This window comes from Parus major, chromosome 11 (assembly GCF_001522545.3).
Source record: "Parus major isolate Abel chromosome 11, Parus_major1.1, whole genome shotgun sequence".
Classification (NCBI taxonomy): domain Eukaryota; kingdom Metazoa; phylum Chordata; class Aves; order Passeriformes; family Paridae; genus Parus; species Parus major.
Genome location: NC_031780.1, coordinates 9,319,679 through 9,342,787, shown reverse-complemented (window position 1 = coordinate 9,342,787; position 23,109 = coordinate 9,319,679). Strand labels below are relative to the sequence as shown.

At 41.1% G+C, this 23,109-nt stretch overlaps 1 protein-coding gene across 1 annotated transcript in view; it reads left to right on the top strand.

The window, feature by feature from the left end:
• The first annotated feature begins 442 nt into the window (after positions 1 to 442).
• Positions 443 to 23,109, top strand: part of SLC6A2 (solute carrier family 6 member 2) — a 59,493-nt gene continuing 36,826 nt past the window's right edge. Inside the window, exons 1-2 of the mRNA XM_015640358.2 lie at positions 443 to 828; positions 21,615 to 21,746. Coding sequence (XP_015495844.2) covers positions 519 to 828; positions 21,615 to 21,746 — 442 coding nt within the window. The 5' untranslated portion in view covers positions 443 to 518. The remainder of the gene's footprint in view (positions 829 to 21,614; positions 21,747 to 23,109) is intronic.

Here is a 23,109-nt window from a genome sequence, read left to right as displayed (position 1 = left end):
CCGACCTGAGTAACTCAGCGGGAAACCAGAGAGAACCAGACGAGATGCGGGGCTCCCGACAGTGCGGGCTCCGGGCAGTGCGGGGCTCCCGACAGTGCGGGCTCCCGACAGTGCGGGCTCCGGGCAGAGCGGGCTCCGGGCAATGCGGGCTTCGGGCAGTGCGGGGCTCCGGGCAGTGCAGGCTCTGGACCCTGCGGGGCTCTGGGCAGTGCAGGCTCTGGACCGTGCGGTCTCCGGGCCATGCGGGACGCGGGTCGGAGCTGGCGGGGCCGGGCGGCGGCCCCAGGTGCGGCCGCTCCCCGCGGCAGAAGGCGCGGGCAGCCCCGCTCCCCGGGGGCGCCCCGGCGGGCGCGGGCGCCGCGGTCCCCCCTCTCCCGCCTCATTTGCATGGCTCTTATTACGGCCGTGCCTCGCTCCCGCCGCGCTGACACCGCCGGGCTGAGCGCGGAGTCGCCTCCAGCGGGAAGCGCACTTCCGTTATCTGCGCCCGCGCCCCCTCCTCAGCTCGCTCTCTCTGGATGTTTAAGGCGAGGATGAACAAACAGGTCCAGCCCGAGCGCAAAGTGTCGGTGGTGGCCCCCTTGCCGGACCGCGCGGGGCCGCCGCCGCCTCCGAAGAAGGACGTGGAGCTGATCCTGGTGAAGGAGCACAACGGGGTGCAGTACACCAGCAGCAGCCTCCTGCCCGCCGCCCCCGCCCCGCGCTACGGCACCCAGGACAGGGAGACCTGGGGCAAGAAGATCGACTTCCTTCTCTCCGTCATCGGCTTCGCCGTGGACCTGGCCAACGTCTGGCGATTTCCGTACCTCTGCTACAAAAATGGAGGGGGTAAGAGAACCGCTTGCGAGGTCTTTTTCCCCGGCTCCGCAGCCCCGAGCCGCACCGCCGCGAGGGCGGCATCCCGCTCTCGCTGGCGGAGTTTCTGGGGGAGAGCCGGGAGCCGGGGCTCGCCCCGCGCCGCCCGGGAGCGGAGCCGATGGCGAAGGGAGGAGCGGAGGCACCGCCGCGCTCCCCAGCGCTGCCCGCTCCTCCCGGGCAGGGGGACCCGCCTCGGCCCCCAGAGCACCCGGGGCACCGCTCGGCCCTTCCCGGGGACGACTGATCGCACACTCCAAGAACTTTAACTTAGTTTTTGAGTACAGGCGTGTTTGCCTTCTGCTGCCACTCCAGGCTACTTAACACTTTTTTTTCGTTCGCAAAAAATAGCACCAAGGGGGGGGTGGGGGGGTGGCGGGGGGGGAGAACGCCAAACCAAAAACACTCAAGCAGGAAAACAGCATCTAGAAGAGCTAGCGCCAGACACTGAAAGGTTTCGTGGGGGTAGTTTTAATATAGGATCGTGATTTCTGCCCTCGGTTCTGCAGTGTGGGGGTTCTCCCCTCCTCCAAAGTAGGTAGGAGATTTGTTACAAACAAAACATCACCTCCTGCACAGTTTGGCAATGACAACAACAAAAAATTACACCCAGTACTGTAGTTGGCTCAGATTGTCTAGCGTGTCTTCAGGAAGACCTTAACTCCATCATCCACTTTCATGTCCCTGAAGTACGCTGTGTTGTCAGTGATGACTCCAGACTGTGACGGAGTAACACCATCTGCAAGCCGGGCAGGTGCCTGGGGTGCTTTCAGATCACACACAGAAAGAACAGAGCCTGCCTGGCAGATGGAGAACTGTGTGTGAACGGTGAACCATACAGATAGAACCGACAGAGAGAAAGCATGTTCTGAAAGATAGTTATATATGTATATAGTGATAGTGTGGTTGCCTGGTGATAAAGGCTAATAGTTCACACTTGTAGCATAAAATAATTGCTTCCTGTGAAATTAGGAATGCAGATGAATGGGAAAATCCCTATCAAATAACATGGAATTATACCTGTACTTGGAACCTAATATGGTACTGGTGCTAATGAAATAGTCAAGCTTGATACCTCCAAAACTTCTGAGAGGAGTCAGAAAACCTCTCTGCTCACCACCCAGACAGACTGAAGAAGGTAGTTAGTACTGAAAAATAACCTCCATCCTTATTTCGTTATATCCAAAAATAGTGTTAGCCATTCACACTACAGCAGCACAATGCATCAGGAGCCCAGCAGGCTCCTGCCGTGTCAGGTGCAGGTGTGGCAGCAGCATCATTCATCCCACTCAGGACAGATGCACCACTGCCACATCTCCACATCATCTGGAAATTTTTAGGAAAAGAGATATGTTCCCCTATCTCACATTGCACAAGGTGACATCCAGAGTGCCTGAACTCTTTTCTATTGTAATTTGGGTCACTTAATTTCCTAACCTGCTTCCTTCATAATTTACTGCCAGTTCAGGCACAGAAGGTAACAGTGTGCAACTCTTACATTTTGTTTAGCCACCATATATTATCTTAGGTCAGTTCAGCTAGAAAAAACTGGGTCTTCATTAGCCTCTTCTAATTCAAATACTTCCAAATGACAGTAAAGAGAAAGCCAACAGCTACAGGAGGAACATTTCAGTGAAAATTTGCAGTAATATCATCAAAGTAAAATCTGACCTTTACCAGCAGAGGCCCTTTGCTACCAAAGTCTATAGAATGGCCAAGAACTGTTTACTGATACAACGACCAAACACTCTGATATCTTAAATTTTTTCCATCCATTGCCTCTTATGTTGGACATATATATCAGTTTTAGTCAGTAGGAACTCTTGTAAGAGTTTCAGGTTCTAAAAGTACTTTACTGAGTTTCAAGCCAATTCCATCTTTTCTTTCTTTCAAACTGTTTGGGAGCTTGTTTGCTTTATGTGTAAATTTTCCTGCATGAAGGAACCTTTCTAGCACCAATTTAACTTCTCCTTTCTCAAAAGAATAACACAATGGGTTTCATGTAATTGCTATGTATCCCCTGCAGAAGTTGGTATGTGGATATAGACATGGGGAAAACTTAATTTCACTACCTTAGTAGGTTTTCTGGACTGCTGAGCAAATTAAAGGGATTAAATCAGAAGGGTTTTTTTTATACTTGTCTGGCATGTTCAGACTTAACCTATTAAAAAATTGCAGGATGCTCATAGTAGGATTACAGTTTGATTTTTGATATTTATAAGGAACTGCTAGGTAAACAAGAAACCAACAGAACAGATTAAACTTGAATTGGATGGTATACATAAAATAAAGCAGTGGAAGGTAAAAGGTTTCCTTTCCTCTTCCTCCTGCGGTTTGTCTTTATTCTGAAAGCCTCAGCAAATACTCAACCTCAGTGACTTAACTAGAGCTGACTTTGGACAGTCAAACATGGGGTTATGAACGTGTTATCAACTGATTGATAAAAAATATTCTGTGTAAAGGAAGCACATTATAATGTCCTAAGTCCTGAGTCAGCATAGCTTGTGCTACCTAACAAAAGGAAATGCTGCTTTCCTACCAAAAGCTACACCCACAAATGTTCTAGAAATGTTCTTAAAAGTTGAACAACAACATCAAGGACATGGAAGTGATAGAAAATGGCATCTTCCTCTACATTTCAAAAAAAAAACTTAGGTGGTTGACATATAGACTATGTCCTAAAGCTAACTGTGATTAATTCAAGATGCCTGCAGATGAACTAAGGGCCTTTCCATGCTTGTAAAAGTAGGTGGCCCTCAAGAAAGTATGGAAACTTACAAGATCTGAGAAGGAAAATATAAACACACACTGTATTCCCCTATTCAAAGTTGAATTTTACAAGGACATGGATGTATATACATACACCCCCTTTTTACTAGCCAAGTCCTGGAGTTTCTTTCTTTAATAAACTGCAGGGAAATTTTCTAGGAGAAAAAAAAAAAAAAAAAAAAAAAAAACCCCAAAAAAAAAACCAGACATGGAGGCTTTTGGGTTAGATCTGGAAGTTGCACTTATCCAAAACTCTGATAGTTTACTTTAGTGAGTTTTACTTACACAAGGCGTACACCACCCAGTGGCAGCTATACAGACTTTTTCTGTTAGGTAACTGGGGAGACAGCACTGGTGGTGGTAACAAAAAGAAACATTTGTATTTTAACAAGCTCCCAGTAACAAAAAGCTAGAGAGTAAGAAGCATCCAGCAGAACTGAAACACAGAATGAATAGCCAGAAACATCTGTGTTTTGGGAGTAGCCTGCTGAGAGACCCCAATGGGACTTCTGCACAAAGATAGATGGCAGAATGTAACCCTTTTGTAAACAACGGTAATTTTTGGAATCATTCTTCCGCTATTAAAAAAAATCCCCAGTCTTTAGTAAGATCTAAAAATCTAGAGCATTTATTTTTCTATATCAGTTACCTACTTTCACAGGACTTACCTGCCTTACAAGGGCAGAGACAGATCTAGTGGCTGTATTGTAATTTGAAACGTACCACAGAAAGCTTACAGGACAGTTTAGTATGAACGGGCTGGAGAAGTTCTTGCCCTCACTGACTTCTTGGAAGCAGGATATGTCCACTGTGTGCTCTAAAGTATTTATCAGGTGATAGGGTAGGCTCTGTACAGATGGGAAAAATCTGCAAACTCCCACTAAGTAGATATGGCAACACTCCAAAAGGGGGAATTCTCAAACATCACCTTGTCACTCCAGCTGATCAAAAAGACCATGACTTACATGGTTTTCACTGCTGCTCACAGCACAGAGGAGAAGCACTGTTTGCAGCAGATGGAATACTTTTTGTGCAGTGCATTTCTGAGAGTTGCAAAGAGGCAGGGCTTGTCACTGGAGAAAACATCAACTATGGTCATTTCTACTAACTAAACTTACAAGAGCTATAACCTCATTATAGCCTTTCTGGTAAGAGCACTTTTTTAAAAAAATATTTTAAAAATAAAATTTAATAATTTAAATTAAGTTAAGAAAAAGATTTCCTAGCTATATAACTCTCTGTAAGTGGTCACCATCAATGTATTCCAAAGAATTCTTTCTAGCACAACAAACATTTTAATTGCTCCCCAGCTCTACAAGAGGCTATGGTGAATTAAAGAGAACTACTATTAAAATTATACTTTCATCAAATTAGGGAAAGATTTACCCTGGTATTTGGATTCATCTGAAATTTACTGATGCCAAGTTGAGTAATGCCTACTATGATTAACTGATGTGCTCACAGTGGGGGAGGATGATGCTCAGTCTTAGTTAACAAGCTATTGTAGTTTTTGTACAAGACACTTTCAGTATTAATATTATTTTTTGCTTCCTGTTCCTGCATAGTCATAGGCAGAATTAATATTTCCCACTGAAATTTGAGGAAAAGGAATTTACCAATGTAAAGTACTTCATTTGTGAGCCAAAGTATTTGCAAGGTCAGTCATGTTCAGACTACTCATTAGGAAGCATGTAATTGTCGGATTAGTCACTGGAGACTTACCGTATCATAAGAATCAGATTAAGTTTTTAATGAATTTAAGAAGAGCGGCAGATAAATATTTTAACATTACTCTAGCTATCATAATGCCCACTTTAAATCGCCCCTGTAGCATTGTTTTAAAGTGTTTTTAGACCACAGTATTTCCAGAATATATTGTTTGCTTCAACAGTTTGCCAGCAGTCAATACACTTCAGAAGTATCTTACAATTTTTGCTAATGCTCCCTTCCTAGTCACAGTTCTGTAAGCTGTAATGCAGGACTGAGCAATCCATGGCACAGGTACCAAAGACAGCATAAACCAGATCCAAATATCCCTGAACAGGCCCAGCTCAATGTCAGGAGCTCAGAGCTGTCAGGCATCGAGGAGGACACGGTGGAGCTGTCACCTCCCACAGAGCTGGGAGCCTGGCCACCGCACACTTCACTGGGAGCAAACCGTGGTGCTGACAGCACCGCCTTGTCTTTCTACTTCACTCTGCCTCCTCAGCTTTGCAAAGTGTCTGCCACCAAATTTAATCACTGTTTTGGGGAAGAATATAACCTGGCACTTTACAGTTCAAAGGTGGATGACCTTTGCCTTACAATATCAGAGTTTATATTTCAAAATAGCATTGATGATGATAATAATAAATCAACTTTGAAGTAATCTTACTGCAAAGCCTACGCCAAGAGTTTGACTCATCAGTCAATCAAAGCTCAGATGCAAATCTAGTGATTTTGGTTTCCTAAAAAGGGGTTTTCAATTCCCATTTGCACATCAAACCACTGACCTCAGATAGGTTAAACTGTTGTGCTGATCTCCTCACTATGGCCATGAGCTCTGGGTTCTCAGCTGTAGTGTGACATTAGGGACAATGCTCAGTTGTGTGGTGCGGCAGTACCTCATTTCCCAGATCCAGAGTCAGTGTCCAGCTCACAGATGCTCTCTTCCCTTTCCCACACCATCTATTTTCTTTCCCTTCCTTGATCAGCCACAAATCACGGGGTGCATGTAGGGCATGGATTCACCCAGGCTCCTCAGCACTGGAGCTCACATGCCAGATGCTTCTCTGAAATTCCCTGTTCTGCTCTATATGTCTTGGTGGCTCCACAAAATAAATCTTCAGAACAGGAATTTCTGCAGAGTTATAAGCTACTGCATCATACACCTACTACATATGGAGTATTAAGAATAGCTGAGAGGGAAGAACTGAATCTCTCACGCAAATCTTTCAATTGTAACCTTGTTTCTGACTCTGAGGTATGATACCATGAAATAGTGTATAAGTGGCACACAATATAGATTCTCAGCTAAATACCTGCCCATGCAGAGATGTTATTTGTCCCTGAACAATTCTAGCAATGCTTAGCTTGACAAATTTACAAAGGTCTAGAGATATACCAGCATAAAAAAATTCTAGATGAGATCCATAATATTTAGCTTGATTTCACACCTAAAAAGGACCATCCTGTGGCTGATGCAGGGCAAGCATTGAGAACTGATCTAAAGGGAGCTCAAATCAATTACCAAAACTAATTTTCCAGCTTTACTGACAATAGAAGAGCAGGTGTGGACTGGCTGACAAAAGCAAAGATGCATTTTCCAAACACATTTTTGATGCACATTTTGATTACCACTTTATTCTAAACTAAGAGGCAGAAAAGTCTTCAAGAACTAAACTTAGTTCTGTTTTTGAAAATTTAAAATCTCTGCTTACGGTCTTCCCATCCCCTGCCCCACCCTCAAGCCCTCTTCTTTCCTGTACACCCTTCTCAGTTCTGCCAAGGAAGAAGTACTGAAAATTTCTAGTAAACCTTTTCTGCACAAGTAAATTCTGCAAGTCACATTAGGGAGCCTTCAAAGGTCATATTAACTCCTACTGAAACAAATAGAGGACTTCCTTACAGTTTGAAATGGAGTGCAGGGTTTGGATACACATTCAAACTGAAACAGCAGGCAGGTGAGTTTCATGTGTCTACTTTATCACTCACATCATAAGCTCTGGGTGTAAGTGAAAATGGAAAGGCCAGGTTAGGAGTGTAGCAGCCAACAACCCTTCTTTACTGAAGAAACCACAATATCTCTAAAGGGAATGAGATATGGTCCACATGGTTTGGGGGCAGAAACTCACTTTCATTTTTAGGCAAAATATCACAAACTTGTCTGTCAGTTTGGTGAATATGTGAATACAGCTCCAGCATCTAAAGGTATTATTTCCAGATAGATACTTCTTTGCCATGCTTAGACCAGTACGAGAGAGAATGTTAATACATCTACTTGCACATAAGATCAGGAAGAACATACAGCTTCAGTGAGAGTTTAGATGTGCTGTGAGGGGAATGATGGATTAAAATCAGTCCATAAATTACTGAACCTCTTGCTGTGTATTAAAATGAAAATGAATGGTTTAAAGAATTTTGAGCACTTCTGAGAAGCCACATCAAATAGCCCATGTCTTCATTTTTGCTATGTCTGATGGTAAGCACATCAGCAACTCCCAGTTGTGAAGCCTTTGTCCCAGTTTAACCAATTGATTAAATATTTAAGAACTGTATTATGGTTCTCTGATATCAGTCTACCCTGCATTTACACACATTGCAGTTATTACCTGTAGTTATTAGACACTGTTGTACCTAACTGCTCTCAATGTTATTACAAAATAGTAAACCATAACCAAATAATTCAAATTTCCAGTTATACTAAAGTATTGTAATTTTGAAGTCAAGACACACATTTAATGATGTGTCCTTGTGAAACAGTTCTGGGTCTTTCACTACTACCTCACTCTTAGTACTTTCCATTTTCTTTGTACATATAGAATCATAAAATTATTTAGGTTGGAAGGGACCTTAAGGATTGTTCAACCCCCCTGGAATCTTGCAACTGACTCTCAACTTCTTGACTTGAAATGTCACAACAAGAAAAAAAATAATTATTGCTTTTCCTATTATTACCGTCATTATAATTATTAAAGTTCAAATAAATTGTATTTAAGGACAAATCCACTGTCCCAATCCATTTTCAATGAAGAGTATGTAAATCCAGGAATGTCATACTGGTTATAAACCTTGAGTTTTCTTTCCTCAAGGCTTTTGGAGACAAAGGATTCATGTTAGCAGTCCATTACCCAGGTCTTGCCAAGCTGTAATTGCCTCCTCCAACTGCAGCTCCTTAATCATCTGCTTTCCTTCTCCCTACCTACATACTAAGTCTTGAACCTTTAATGGAAAATTTCATCCTAATTGTGCAGATCTTATATACTGGTGCCAAATCAGAGTAAGTTCCAATGCAAGGATTTATTCACATTCAACACTTGATTTCCTAAAGATGGGTATCTGAGTCCTTCAAGAAATCACCACTGAAAGTGCCTAGATCCGCAGTACTGCTGAATAATTCCTGTTCTCATGGAAATTCTGGGTAACTGTAGTGTAATTCAGCATCTTCACTTCTGTATAGATTCAACATACTTAATTTTAGCCACAGAGCTTTTGAAACCTTTAATCCATAAAAAAGGGAAAAAGAGGTAAGAGCCATGGAAGGAAAACAGTTAATTTCCTTGCCTTGTGACATATTCTTCAAGAAAACCATGGGAAAGAACCTCTAAACTACTTATCAAAACTATCCTTTGTTTTATTTTCACTCTTCTTTCTCCTTTCCCCTATTCTCTATTCAAACAAGTTTTGCAATCTTTCCTGAAGCATGACAAAGGTGACAGCACAGAGCAGCACTTTGGGAACCAGGGTCTACCATTCCGAAGCAGAAACTGTCTGCAGGGAGGTCTGGCTGTGCAAGCCACGTCCTTCTCTACACTCATCTACAGCACACTACCAACCTTCCAGTGAACAGAATTCTGTGGTAACATATTACTAAGCCAAATTCAGGCAGGACTGGGCAGACAGTTGTCCGTTGCCAGTCCATAAATGTTTTTTTTATGACGAGCTTTCTGACTGCTGGTATGTAGTAAGACAAGGTGCCCTTATTATACAATAAGTCTTTTTATAGAAGATGGTAATTTTTCCAGTGCTCCTACTCCTTAAAGCTTTATGAACACAACCACTCACTTCCAAAAGCACAGGTGATTACAGAAGCTCTTCTTAATGTAGGTATTAACTGATTGCTATCCGTTTGGCTATCATAATTGTCCAAGAATATGTGGTAGCTGTCAAAAATAGGATCCAACCCTCCCAGACTAGTGGTGTTAAACCACACGGACAGAAAGACTTTCTTGTATTGCTTTGCTATAAACTGTTTCCCTAGAACAAACCCTGCATCAGAAGAGCAGTTTGATCCCACCCCACTGAAGTACACAGGAATTGTGATTTCAACAGCAGAAGAATATTACTCCTTTGCAGTCTGTATTTCTGAGCTGGAGAAAGTTATTGCATGATTTCCAAGCACTGGCTGTCATGTCTTGCTACATCACTCTTCCTAGCCTGAGAACCAGCTTTTGTGGCATTGATGGAGGGGAAGGATTTTGGCTGGGCAATTGGACAGCATTCCTCTTTACTGAAGACTGCAGGAGTGTGGGAATGAGCTGATTTCTGGCCCAACAGCAGCATGGAAGGATGAACCCTCAGCAATTGCCTCATTGACCATCCAGATCACTGTTTCCTTGGGCCCAGTGTATGTACTGAAAAAGCAGCTGAGTATTGTGCATCTTGGTTTATGCCAGCTATTTTTAATTTATTCTGCATCTCCTGAGCTATGTGGGTATGTGTGGACAGCACTCTTCTCTTCACTGATATTTTCATTTCTATTTTTCTCTTCTGTAATGAAAGAGCTCTTGCAATGTCTATCCTGAAGCATGTCAAAGGTGACAGCACGTTACTTGCCCTTAAGATCCTTATCTCGAGGGAAAGTATGATACTGATTCCATTCAAATTCCAGATAAATAAAAAAGGGGAAGAGGCTGGACTTTTTCTGGCGGAGCACTCTGTACAGAGTAGAATAACGGGAAGCGTTTTTCAGACCACAAGGTGGAGCAGTAGATCCTCACAGGTCCTGGGAGATCCCAACCTGATAATTAATGTCACAATATTTATAGGAAAAACGAAGGACATGGTGGCTCATTACTTTAAAATACAGACTTGCCCAGTAATAACAAAGATCGTTCCCAAGCGGACCATTCTTGGATTTCCCACTTTATTATATTTATTAGGATATAATAGGAGTGGCAGCTTTTAGCCATGCCTAATTCACGTGTAGGACCTCATTGTCAGCCTGGCCAGAATGACAGCAAGGACACAATCCATTGATAACAAGAGGTTAACCCTGAACACACCTTTTTTAAAGCAGCAATAAAACAGAGATAGTGTCTCTTCCCCACAAGGACTGGTACAGGAGGAAACAATTTCTCAAATCCTAAATTTAGAAGGTGCTCCAAATGCCCTCAAAAGATTTGCCTTTGGGAAAAAAAAAAAAAGAAAAAAAAAAACAAACCCAGCTCCACACAGACTTTCATGGATATATTCTACAATTGAAATATTTCTTTTTTCTTCTTCAATGTTAATGTAACCCACATTTCAGGAGGTCTCAGCATCTTTCCTTCTTGGCAGAGAAATCATTATTTCACAACACAGTAATTTCACAATTAAGTATATTGGACTTATTATGATTTTAAAAAGTTCAAGGCCAAATGTTACCAAAACATCAAGTTCACAGCTTAGAAGCCACTCTCAGAAGGATGTTTGGTACATGACTCTTCACCAGCATGCAAGGCTGTATCTGCTGATGTGCAGTAAGACTGATGCTTGAACAAAGCTCCCAAGCTCACGCCCTCAAACTGAGGGGAGATTAGAGCTGTACACAGGCATCTTAATTCTACAATTTATCACAAAACTAAGGAATAGTTTGTGCTCTGCAGTGCTTTGTCTCCTTTAAGAAGAGAAATCCAGATGTGTAAATGAGATTGTGAGACAGGTGTTGGTGAGATCAAAGACAATCCAGGACTTTGTTTTGGGGAAGAGTTTGATCATTTGCTTCTTTTCTGCAGTTTGTTTCTCATATGTGTATGGCTCTACAGCCTTAGTTAAAATCAATAGATTCATAAACCACATGGGAGAAATCCTGACCCAGCTGAAGTCAATGGGTGATTTTTTTCCATTGACGTCACCAGAGCCAGGATTTAAACCCAAATAACAGACGTCTCTCTCTTAAGGACTCTGAAGTAGACAGAATTTCCAGAGTAAGAACTATGTGAAAAGAAAAACAGAGTAAAGTAATAAAAAACTATTCAGACTAAAGTGATACAGAAAACTTCCACTGAGATGTAACTGATCTTCACTCAGTACAATAGCTCAGAACTTTACCTGAAAAGCAAACTGTCAAGATTACATAGATGATGGTGATTATTACACAAACTAGATTTACTCTGTGAGAGTTAGATATGACCTCAGCATTCTCCTATGCCAGGCTCAAGCAATAAAAAAAAGTACTATTTTAAGAAGTGCCTTTTACTCTCACAGTTTCATAGGGACAAATGCTTAGGCAAGGATCTCTTTCTGCCTTTCAAGGCTGAAAAGAAAAGGTGGGAAAATACAAAGTAAATTCAAAACTAAAAGCAAACAGGAAAGCAAAAGGACTGTAGTAGAACATACATTTTAAAGTATTCTGGGGCCTACTTCATGGTTTTTGAGCTTTTGAAACTGGTGGCTATATAAGAATATAGCTACTTTCTGGCATAAGTTACTCTCTTGACTCTACCCTAAAAGAAAGAGGCAGAAACCAGTTATCAGGGTCTTCCTAAACAGCCAGTTAATCCTCCATTGACTCATACAGAAGCTGGTGACAAAATCTCTGTGACCCTAAATAAGGAGATTTTGAGATCTTTAAGATCACCTATATTTTTCTTTCCAAATACCATTTTACAGTCATGATGTATTATGCGTTTAAAGCTCTTTAGAAATTTTTAAAAAACCAACAACCTGCTGTGTGACAAGCTGAAAACACAGTTTCAGCCACACTGATTTATCATAAGGTCTGAGTAATCCGTGAACAATACTGCTCTGCAATCTGCCCAAGCAAAAGTTTGCATTGTGATGAAACAAGGATTTTGCTTCAAACTGTTAATATGCCTCTGCTTCATCTTGGCAGGGAGCTATGATGGGCCCTGGGGTAATTTTTACATTCTTCCATGGCATTTCAAGCTAGGAGGCCCTGTGCTGAATGGCAGTGACAAAGCATGTACTGGACAGCTTGGACTGAGGGGAGAATTACAATGCTTGAAGCCTATCAGGAAAACAGTCCACTAAGAACAAACATAAGACTCAAGCTGCAAACTTAAAGGAAAAAACTTCTGTCTTATTAATTCCCACAGAAGAAGCTGGGTAGTTGGAGGATGGAAAATGAAAGAAGGGTGTTGCTAGCCAGTACAGATAGATTTGTGCAGTGCTGTTGTGATTTCATAGTGGTCTAAATAAGACTAAGTTTAGCCTTTCAAGCAAACTGATGTCAAGAAGAGTTCTTACAGTCCTCCTGCTGCAGGAGGGACGGTACTGAGAAGTTTCACTTTGTGTTCACAATACCCAAATTCTCAGACACCCCACCTAATGGCTGGTACACAGAATATTACCAGCACTACCCTGTGCCAAATATTTTTTTTTTTCTCAAAAGGAAAAGTTTTCTGTGAAGAAAAGTGACAGTTTTTGTGAAATTTTGTGAATTAGACAGTATCATTGTTAATAGCACCATACAAAGCTGTTAAAATTTACAAATAAATTAAAATTATGCAGCATTTGCCTTCTATAAGAAAATATTCTTTATGGCTAGATAACATATTATCCATTTCAAATATGTTTGCTATCTGTACTTCATACATGCTTTAGAAAGCATGTCTAAGAAATATCAGAAAAATATCAGTTACTCTGCTTCCTTTAGTGGTATCAGAAGGAAGGCTTCATTACTGAGAGTAAAGGTAAGATTTACTAGAATTCTTATAGCTAGGAATATTGACTATCTCACACTTCTGTAATAGAAATAACCCTTTTACTGAAAGGAAGAATTTAGGGGATTCTCTTAGGCAAAAGTTTGTAAAGGTTAAAATAATGCAGAAAGTATTACACTAAGAAAAATAAATATCTAATAAAGACTGGAAGGAAAAGGAATGTTCTGCTTTAGTCTTTGACTCCAAAAATTGAAGCTACAACTTAAAATTGGATTAATCAATAAACAGTGTAGGGCAAGTTTTTAAGAGTACCACAGATTGTTGTGCTTGATTCTTCTTTAGCAGAATTTCAAGGCATTTACCTCCTATTGGTTTGTACATTAATCCTCTTGAAAGCTGCTTGGCACTTGTCTGGAGCTGATTTAAGATGTCTTGGGCACTTTGTTTTACCCTGGCACAGTTATGAATCTCATGCTGCCTAAAATGGGTACTGCATCCTCCCCAGAGGGTGCTTAACTTGGAGGCTGCAGGCTGGTTTTCATTTTGACAACGTGCAAAAGAAAAGCAGTCTTTAAGAGCAACACCCTCCATCCCAGTTTGCTGAGAACCAGGAATTGCCCTGCTACATGCAGAGCACAAAGCACATTTCACACACCTTGCCTTGTTGTGTAGCTGCTGCTGTGGCTCTGATCAGCTCTGCCAGGGCAGTGCATGGCTGGGAGGGGAATCTCCTCGTGTACAGTGGTGCAGTGCACAAGGACAGCGAGCAGCTCCCACAGGGGAGCTCTCTACCACTACCTGAGAGTGGTAGAGAGGGCAGAAAGCAAGGACCAATACTGCCTAAATGATGGGCTCAACTCCAGAGGACTCATTCCAGGTTCTTTTTTATTAAGGTGGAAAAACATTTCAGGGATATAAACTTGGTACTCCTGATGAGTTAAAAGCACAGCTCAGAAAGGAGGTATCCTAACTTAATGTAAGTACCAAAAGTGCCTACACAGCTCTTCAACCTGCCAATGCAGGAATATGCTACACCAAGAAATACCTGTGGGGTGACAATTCCAGACAGAAAAGCAGGTATCACTATTGCACTGTAATTAATTAGTTCACTCAATCTATATAGATTATAAAAAAAAACAAAAACAAAAAGCTGAAGCACTTGATTCAAAAATAAAACACAAACAAAACAAACAAAAAAATCTCCAAAACAAAACAACACCCAAAAAAACTCCAAAACAAAACAACCAGAAGGCAAAGGATCTGTCTAGTAGCTTCCAATCAGGTTTGTAGGTTTTTCTGTCTGAAACTCTAGTCTATGCTAGACAGCAAGTTAGATCAAAATATCTCACAAGCCATTCCGGCATCAAATTCAGATTAATCCATGAACTTTGAAAACATCCACTTTAGTTTACAGCTGACTGAAGAAAAGAAAACCCAACACAAATGAACATACAAATTCTCCAAGAAGATGAGAAAACTATGACTAACAGTCTATATCTGAACCAAAGTAGAACTGTACTTGCCAAAATCTCCCTGGCACCAACTCTCCCTACATTTAAGAGACAGCTAAGCTGATGCAGTAGTATTTCCTTTTGTGTACATGATGATGTTCTGTATATCACAGAAAATATATTTTCAGTCCTTAACAGTTCAAGGAAAACTTGTCACATGATGTTATGCTGCTATGGATCTAGTGCTGGGATCTAGGAAAACCTGCTTATCTTGATCCACAAGCCAATAGAAAATACTTCCTGTTATCTTCATTAAAAAATATTTTTAGCCATGGATGTTCTGCCACCAATAAATCAGGGTGTATTTTGACAGGCACCTTGCTCTTGTATATCTGAAGTACAGCCTACACCTTACCTGGGTGGTTTTGTTGATATGGAGTTGCAGGTGAATATATCCTCATGTCACCCCTAATGATTGCAAGTTTGGAGAAAAAACATGAATAGAACATTCCTATTAATTAAACACTAGGATAGTATCTTTCCCTCTCAATATCTCTTAAGCTTCCATTCATGTCCACAACAGTCATGTCTGTTGTGAAGCAGCAGTGTTCTCCAGGGAGGCATCTGCATGCTGACCCAGTAGCCCAGTACTACATGTCTCCCCTGACTAGGGCCTTCTGGAGAGTTCCTGAACTATAAAGTTCAGTGGTTTGTTCCCAGTGGTGCTATCTGTCCAGGAAAGGATTCTACCACTCCTACAGCCCCTGTCCTATTGAGCTTTATCAATAGGGATGGCATAAATAACAGAACAATCTACAAGCTTGCTCCACAGTCCAGATCACTTAGTGTCTCATTGCTTGTTTAAGCCAGCCAGGTAATTAAAAAAGGCACAAAATCAAGACAGTGAATTTGGGTGGGAATGCTAGTAGCTAGGCTTTCATGTTGTTGTTGTAAGTGAACTCCAAGTGTTCACTTACCAAACTACAGATAAAACTCACATCATTGCATTGATCTGGAAACAAAAGATCCAAGTTCAATAGTACCTCTGCTAAAGAGGCACAGTGTTAAAAGCTCTCACTGCAACCCATAAAGCAGATCTTTGGATTTTCTATGGTCACACTCATGGAAAATGGTGGGAATTGTCCCTTTCCTATGCCAGCCACAGTGAGTGTTGTGAAGGTCAACACAAGAAGCCCCCGCAATTCTCCAGAGCTCCCACTGCCACACTGTCCACCTTGGATCAACATGATTTACATTCTCTCATACCCACCACGTCTCTTCACTTATTCTTTAATTTCCTACCAAACAACACAGGCCAGAGTCCTGTTCTTGTATGTGTCTGCAATTATCTTTAAACCACACATTGTCATAAATGTGATTGTTTCATTAATTTATGTAAATAGGACCTTGGCCAATGACTTGGCTGTTATTTATGAATGAATCATGCTGCTCTGAGTGGCTGGATATATTTAACTCTCATTAATTTGTTCAAAATAGCTACTAATGGGTTTCTTTAGCTCATGACTCTTGTAACAAAAGGCAAAAGGATGATTGGATTTGCGTGGGGAGGGCCTTCGTAACCCTTTCTGTTACTAATCAGTGACCAGCTTATAAATACACTGCACTTCAAGTTACTTCAAGTGATTTTAAGGCAGTAGCAGGTTAACAACTCAAGACAAAAAATGCAGGCTTCAGTTGGCCTCAGCCAACGGCACTGAACCATTTCTGGAAACTGTTTTCACTTTCTTTTGAGTGAAAGGAATGCTGTTAAAATTGCAATTCTGAAAAAACTGAAGGCTCTGAGCCCAAATTGAGAGTAGTAATATAAATAAGTTCAAATCTAGCAATGGTTTGTTACAGGCAGTAGCTAAATGTAAAGGCTTCAAGAGAAACACACCAGTCACTATGGTATAGATCCACTGGTTTTATGATTCAGAAATACTTACCATTAAAAAAGGTTGCATACTTGGAAGATTTTATTGTATACTTGGAGAATTTTTACACGTGTAAAGTGCTGCTGAAATTTTTATAGTAAGTCATGCGATTTGTTTTGCAGAAAAATGTTTTTACAGCTAGAATCTCTTGCTAGCTGCTGTCAACATCATTATACAGCTGCTGTTATCATCATCATCTTGTCTTTGACCTGAGGTTCCATCATGCTTCTTTGTAGCTCTGACTTCTCTTTGTTGACCCTCATTGCTTTTAGTCTCAGGTCAGTAAGGTCTTTGTGTTTCGTCCCTTCATCCCTGTTGTCAGCTGCAGGCTCCAGCTCCCCTCCTTCAGAGGTGCCCTTGCAGGCTGTGCCAGCTTGGTGGTCTGTCTGCTGAAGAGCCAGGTAACACCCATCTACTAGAAACACCTGCCCCTCCAATTACCTAGTTTTCTACCCATGGTGAGCTAGATTTCAAGAACTCTGCATCAGTGACTTCATTTTTCATTCACGAGTCTGCACAGATCAGTTTCCACCCATTTTCCTTGTTGTCCGAGCAGATGTACTGCATTCTATCAGCTGTTTGTTTATATTGTTTGGAATACTATTTGTTCTGAATGGAAAAAAAAAACAAAACCGTGTTGATCAATGTCAATAGAGATATTAGCTTGTATTTCAGTTCACCAACAGGGAGATCTCTGCTTTTAGACTTTTCCTGTACAAATACTGGAAACACCCCTACTGGAAAATATATTGCAATATTTGCTCAAAGTTTGTTGTTTTAGCAGACACCCCTGCCAATATAACATTTTGACCAGAAATAACCATGGTAACAAATGCAGAAGGCTAACAAGCACCAAGAGTTCAAAATTGTTTCAACTACCCCTGTCCTGGCTTACTTCTTGTATGTGCATCAAAAATCCTTTTAGGAAACCCATAGCTGTTTAAATTACCTTTTTTCAGCCATTAGTAAATTAGTGCTTCTTTCTTTCTGGGATTTAAAAGTGAGATGAGACCTCCTTGCAGGACTGAGAAGAATATTTAGAGCTTTTGCTTCCCACCCCTTAGGATGCTGGGAATGCTGACAAAGAGAGGAAACACTCTGTGTGGTATACCAAAATTAAGAAGCTGTTTTGGCACTGAACACAGGAATGCAAAGTCTGTCTTGTATTTTGTCCTTCATTAATTAAATTTAATAGTTTTTTAAAAAATCCTGTGTAAGTTTCCACTGGAAGTTTCACATAGATGGCTCTCGCAGAAGCTGAGGGTTTGACCTAACCTAGTTTTGCATAAGACATAAGGCTGTCTTAACCCCATATTTGCACCAGTACCTTAAAGGGACATGTATGGGTCTCGTGAAATCTGTCAGGATGTAGCAGTTCACAACAGCCTAAGGCCAACCTGTGGCTTTTGAGCTGCATGTGACTCAGTAGAGAATCAAGTATGGCTCATGTGCCAGAGCTGTATTACAGATGTTAATGACTTCAGCTTTTTAGCTGTAGAGGGAAATTAGGAACCATTAGGGATTTCTGAAACTAGTGTTGCCTTGTGGGATGCAGCTGTGTGCTCACACCGTGGGGGAGTGGAATCCCCTCGAGTGCTATCAGCGTGTTACTGCCAAAGCTGCGATCGCACAGATTGCGTTCCCTCAGCTCGCTGAGGTAGGTAGATCTTGGCAAGCTTGTCTGAAGTGTTAGCCAAGCTCTGTTTCCTGAGAGTTCAGCTGTCTGGCCTATCCAAATGTGACTCTGGATTCATGCAAATAAAGCGCTGCAGTTTCTGCGGCCAGCGGCACGAGCAGGAGTGCCACAGCTTGACACCCTCCCTGACACACCCTGGCCTCCTGGACAGGGTAGGCACCAACAGCAAGTGCTTCTGAGGAGAAGTCTGGGCTGATGCTTCAATTCACACCAGTGGATTGAAGCAAGAGGCCCACCAGGAGTGCCTTGTCTCTTCCCTGGCCCACAGGATGTTCACACAAACAGGGCTGTAGGAAGCTTTCCAAACAACACCTCTTGTTGACAGCTCCTAAACAGCCATAACAGAGCCCCTGTGCAAGCCCAGAGTGACACTGGTCAGCTCTCACACACAGGCTGCTTGCAAGCATTTGCAGACCATTCTATTCTATATCTGTTTCATGTGGAAATTTGAATGATGTTTTGACCATCATTTATTTTTCTTCGAAGGGCCCTTGATCCCAGGAAGGGTTGAGCAGACACCATGAAAATTGATTCTGGATATTGGCGAGGAAAATAAGAGCAAATACAAAGATACTTACAAAAGTACCTGACCTTTTTGTTATTTTTTACCAAACCAGAAGCTGCTAAACAAGAAGTTTCCAGAAGACTCCAAAACATTAAGTCAAACTAATATGACTAAGCACCCTTACTTTGGTATTTATCTCAATTTCAAAATACTTCAATCACTTAGCACCTGAAAAGTAACCCAGCTATGAAACCCTGCCATACTGTGTAACTGCTCTTTGATGAAAATTACACCACACCTTATTAATCCCTTGCGGGGGCAGGGCGGGGGAAGAAAAAAAAGAAAGAAACCTCCTTTAACTAAAGCCTGGAATGACTCGCAGCCAAACAGATGACACTTAAGCAAGTATGCCTAAGTAGAGTACACTTCACAGTTCATCTTAGTGTTAGTCATACTTAAAAACTGCGTATTTTAAACTAGCATTTAATACGTATGTCCACTACCCATCTCCAGGGTTAATCTTCTCAAATACAAATTTCCCTGAATAGGCATCAAGTTTCCACAGTCTCATGACATCAATCAAACATCACTCCCTGTAAACCCCATACCTCCCAAATACAAGCCAGGTTTGTGAGTCAGCTCTGCACGCTGTAATATGATCAAAGCAAGACAAGTATGGCACTTCAAAAGCTCACCTGCAGGAAATCTGACAGTAAAACCATGTAAAATAATTTTTCCAGATACTAGATGTAGCGAAAGCAATATCCAGTATTCCAGACTGATTTGGCTGAGTATGTTTCAACGTTGAACAGACCTCAGAACCGCAGGGTATTAAGTATCTGTTGAATAAATTTTTTTTTCTGTACAGTATTCAAACATACACCAGTTCAACATGGCAATCATGGAAAACAGATTATAAACAACACTAAAATCTTACCAAAACATGTACCACTGATATTGTAGTAGCTTATGCAAATGCAAGGTGCATTTACATTACATTCCATCATGAAGAAGATTCTTGCCCCCAAAGTGATACAACTGATATATTTCAATTTTTAATATGCATTCTCAAAGGATTAAGCTATTTTTTCTTTCTGTTGATATACCTTGTCTCTGTTTCATTGCAAGGTTTCAACTTTCAAATGACTAAACTTATGACTGAATGCTGAATACATTGTCCTTACCATTATGTTACAGCACGTTACTTTTAGAAGTAGATTGGAGGTATGACTAAGAGAGCAGAGTTTGTTTTTCCATTCTATTCTCCAGTATATAGTCAAAATTCCCTTTCTGAGCAGTCATGCAAGGCAGCTTACACCAGTAATATCTGTGAAAAGCAAGCTCAAAAGGTAAAGAAACAACTATTCAGACTTTTAAAAGCATAACAATAGTCTCAAACATACTTTCAAACATGTAATTCATTCTGCTTACTGGCATGTTTCAAAAAGCTACAGTCATGCTTTCAGCTTTTTTATCTCCTGTAAGTGCATAAATTTAGGAGTAATACAAACTTAATTCCTTTTACAAAGGAAAATTACTAAATGAGCACAACCGATTTTAAAGGTTTGCAAAAGTTTGTACTACTTGATATTAGGAGAAATAGTCAAGCTACTGTTGTTTTTCCTTTTGCTGAGAAATTGAGCCATGATATTCACAATCTACTTTCTTTTTCATAGGTAACTCCTAAGGACATTAGTCACTTATTCAGTGTATGTAATTACTCTGTCAGCTCTCTAGTTATTAAAGCAATCCAATAATGTTTTTAATACAGGCAAGTTTAATATTAATTGAACTCTTCTTGACCAAGCAAGCTGCACAATATAATAAAAGCTACCCTTTGCATGTACCACAAAGCAGAGAACTGTCAGAGCCCACAGTTATTAAACATGACACCAGTTATAATTGCTTCATATTATCACATGTAGCCATGCACTGGGGTAATCTCTCTGCAACTTGAATCATAAAAAATAGCTAAGAAATGTTCAGGTAGCTTCTACATTAGGTGATCCTTTTGTATTTCAGCTGGCAATACTCATTACACTATAGTAGCTGCCACACCAGGATTTTTCCAAAGTGTCATCTTCTCAGTGACAGTACAAACTCACGGGAGACTGCTCAGCCTTGTGAAGTGTTCCAGGAAGGTGCCAGCAGCCCCAGCACTGTCCTGCTGCAATACCAAGACACTGCACTGGGGCCTAGCAGGAACCTCCACATCCTCCACAGTATGGCCATGGGCATCACTAGGTTGGAAAAAGGGGTGTGTTGTCTAACCCATTTCATAAGAATAAGGAAATTTATTATAGCAAAATTCAAAATATGTCATGGAAGCCCAAATTCTGTATAATTAACTGGTACTAATTAGTTTTCAAGCCAAGAGGTTCCTGCAGATGCTTCACTCAATGGTTTAAGATGCACTTACAGGATTTCACTTTTTTCTCTTCTGTTGCTGGTGCTGTGCCCCCTTCTGAAAATACTACACTTAAAAAAAAATAACTTGACAAAATTTTTCAGAGTCCCTTTGTCCCTTTCAGCTATGCAAATGTTTTCAGCTATTTTTCCCTTTAAAGCCAAAAAGCAGAGGGGAAGCATTAAGGGGAAATGGGATTTAAGGCCTATAGCTTTTTTTCAGGGATTGTGACTCTGGGGGCTTTAAAAAATACAGAAAAGGGATGAGAACACATGGGTTCTTCCCTCCTAATATTTCCTTTCTATTTCCCAAAACTGTTTTTTTTACCAGTCTTTAGCTGGTTAAAGTAAGCAACAGAGACAGAAAAATTCAACCAATACAAAGACTACAAAGTCTCTTTACTGTCTTTTCAGGTGCTTTTCTTATTCCCTACATTCTCTTCTTAATCATTGCTGGAATGCCCCTGTTCTATATGGAATTAGCACTGGGACAATATAACCGAGAAGGAGCTGCCACTGTGTGGAAAATCTGTCCAGTTTTCAAAGGTAAGTGTTCCTCTGCACCCGTGAACAGCACCTGAGGGTGCCACACGTGTGATCCCAAACAATGCAAAGATCTCTCACAGACAACGTGGCATTTGGTGACTTTTCCCCAACCCTTGAAGTCAGAAGTCTTTATGTTATCAAAGGTGAAGCACAACATGAGAAAAGCCACAGAAATCATCTTCATTCTGTAGCAGAGGACAATGAGCAGGAGAATTTCAGCCCAGCCCTCCCTTTCCCCTGTGTGCTGGGGAGTGGGAGGAACTGGGTATCTCGAGGTGGAGGGAGGGGTTTGCCAATCCAGATATTGGAAATACCAACTCCCATCCCCGTTAGTTCAGCCCTGTCTTCCCCATTGACTAAGGGTAACCATTACCCCATTCAGGGCATGGAGCTTTCTCTGCAGAAACCAGCACAGTGCCTACAACACTAAAATGGAGCTGTGAGGACTGTAGGTTCAGCCAGTAGACTTGTAACATCACAGGAGTGTTTTCTGTGGTATCTCTGCACCTCAATTTTCCTGCCTGTGAAGTGGGAGCAGTGATTCTGATAGTCTTTGTAAAGCATCCTTCAGATTTAGCAATGAAAAACACTTATTAAAATCTGAACATTATTACTATTGAGTGTTTTCCACTAGGATTAACTCTCTAGCATCACTGAATAAAAGGCTATGGAGTGTTGTTTGTACACTGCATCACTCTGCAATGAAAAAACGGGTTCGGTGCTTCAGGGTGTTTGGCTTTGATCAGGAAATGATCCATGTGTGAAAGAAGACAAATGTGTACTGTACATTAAGCAAGTATTTGTTAAGGAACCTCAAGAACTTTTTTTAGCATTGCTTGCCAGCAAAATATGTATGTTCCTTTGTGTGTATACCAGACTGTATCTAAAATATTATGCAAAAGCCTTTTCAATACAGAGATATATGAAATTAAACCAGGAAAGCTCAGCTGACCTTAGAACCTTAAAATTCAGATCATGCTCATCTTGGGACTGGCAAAAGCTGAGGAGCTTAACAATAGCAATCCAAACTTGATGGATCCGCTGCTTGGATATAGGTTACACTGAGTAAATGTTAGTCTTCTTTCTCAAAATACAGCTTTCCTCTTCAAGCAGTCTAGTGCCACACAATAAGGAAGGTGAAGGGAGTTTTTCTTACCAGTCAAACCCAAAACTCACAAAATCAGCAATATAACAAAAAATAAGTAAGCAAGCTAATACAATAATATGCCTCAAAATTTTAAAGTTCATTCATATAGATTTACCTAGCCTTTCTATAACCCCATCATGGGAGACAAAATTCATCCCAGCACCCAGGAACCTGAATACCCTTGCTCAATAAAAATTCCTGTTGGTATTATTTATA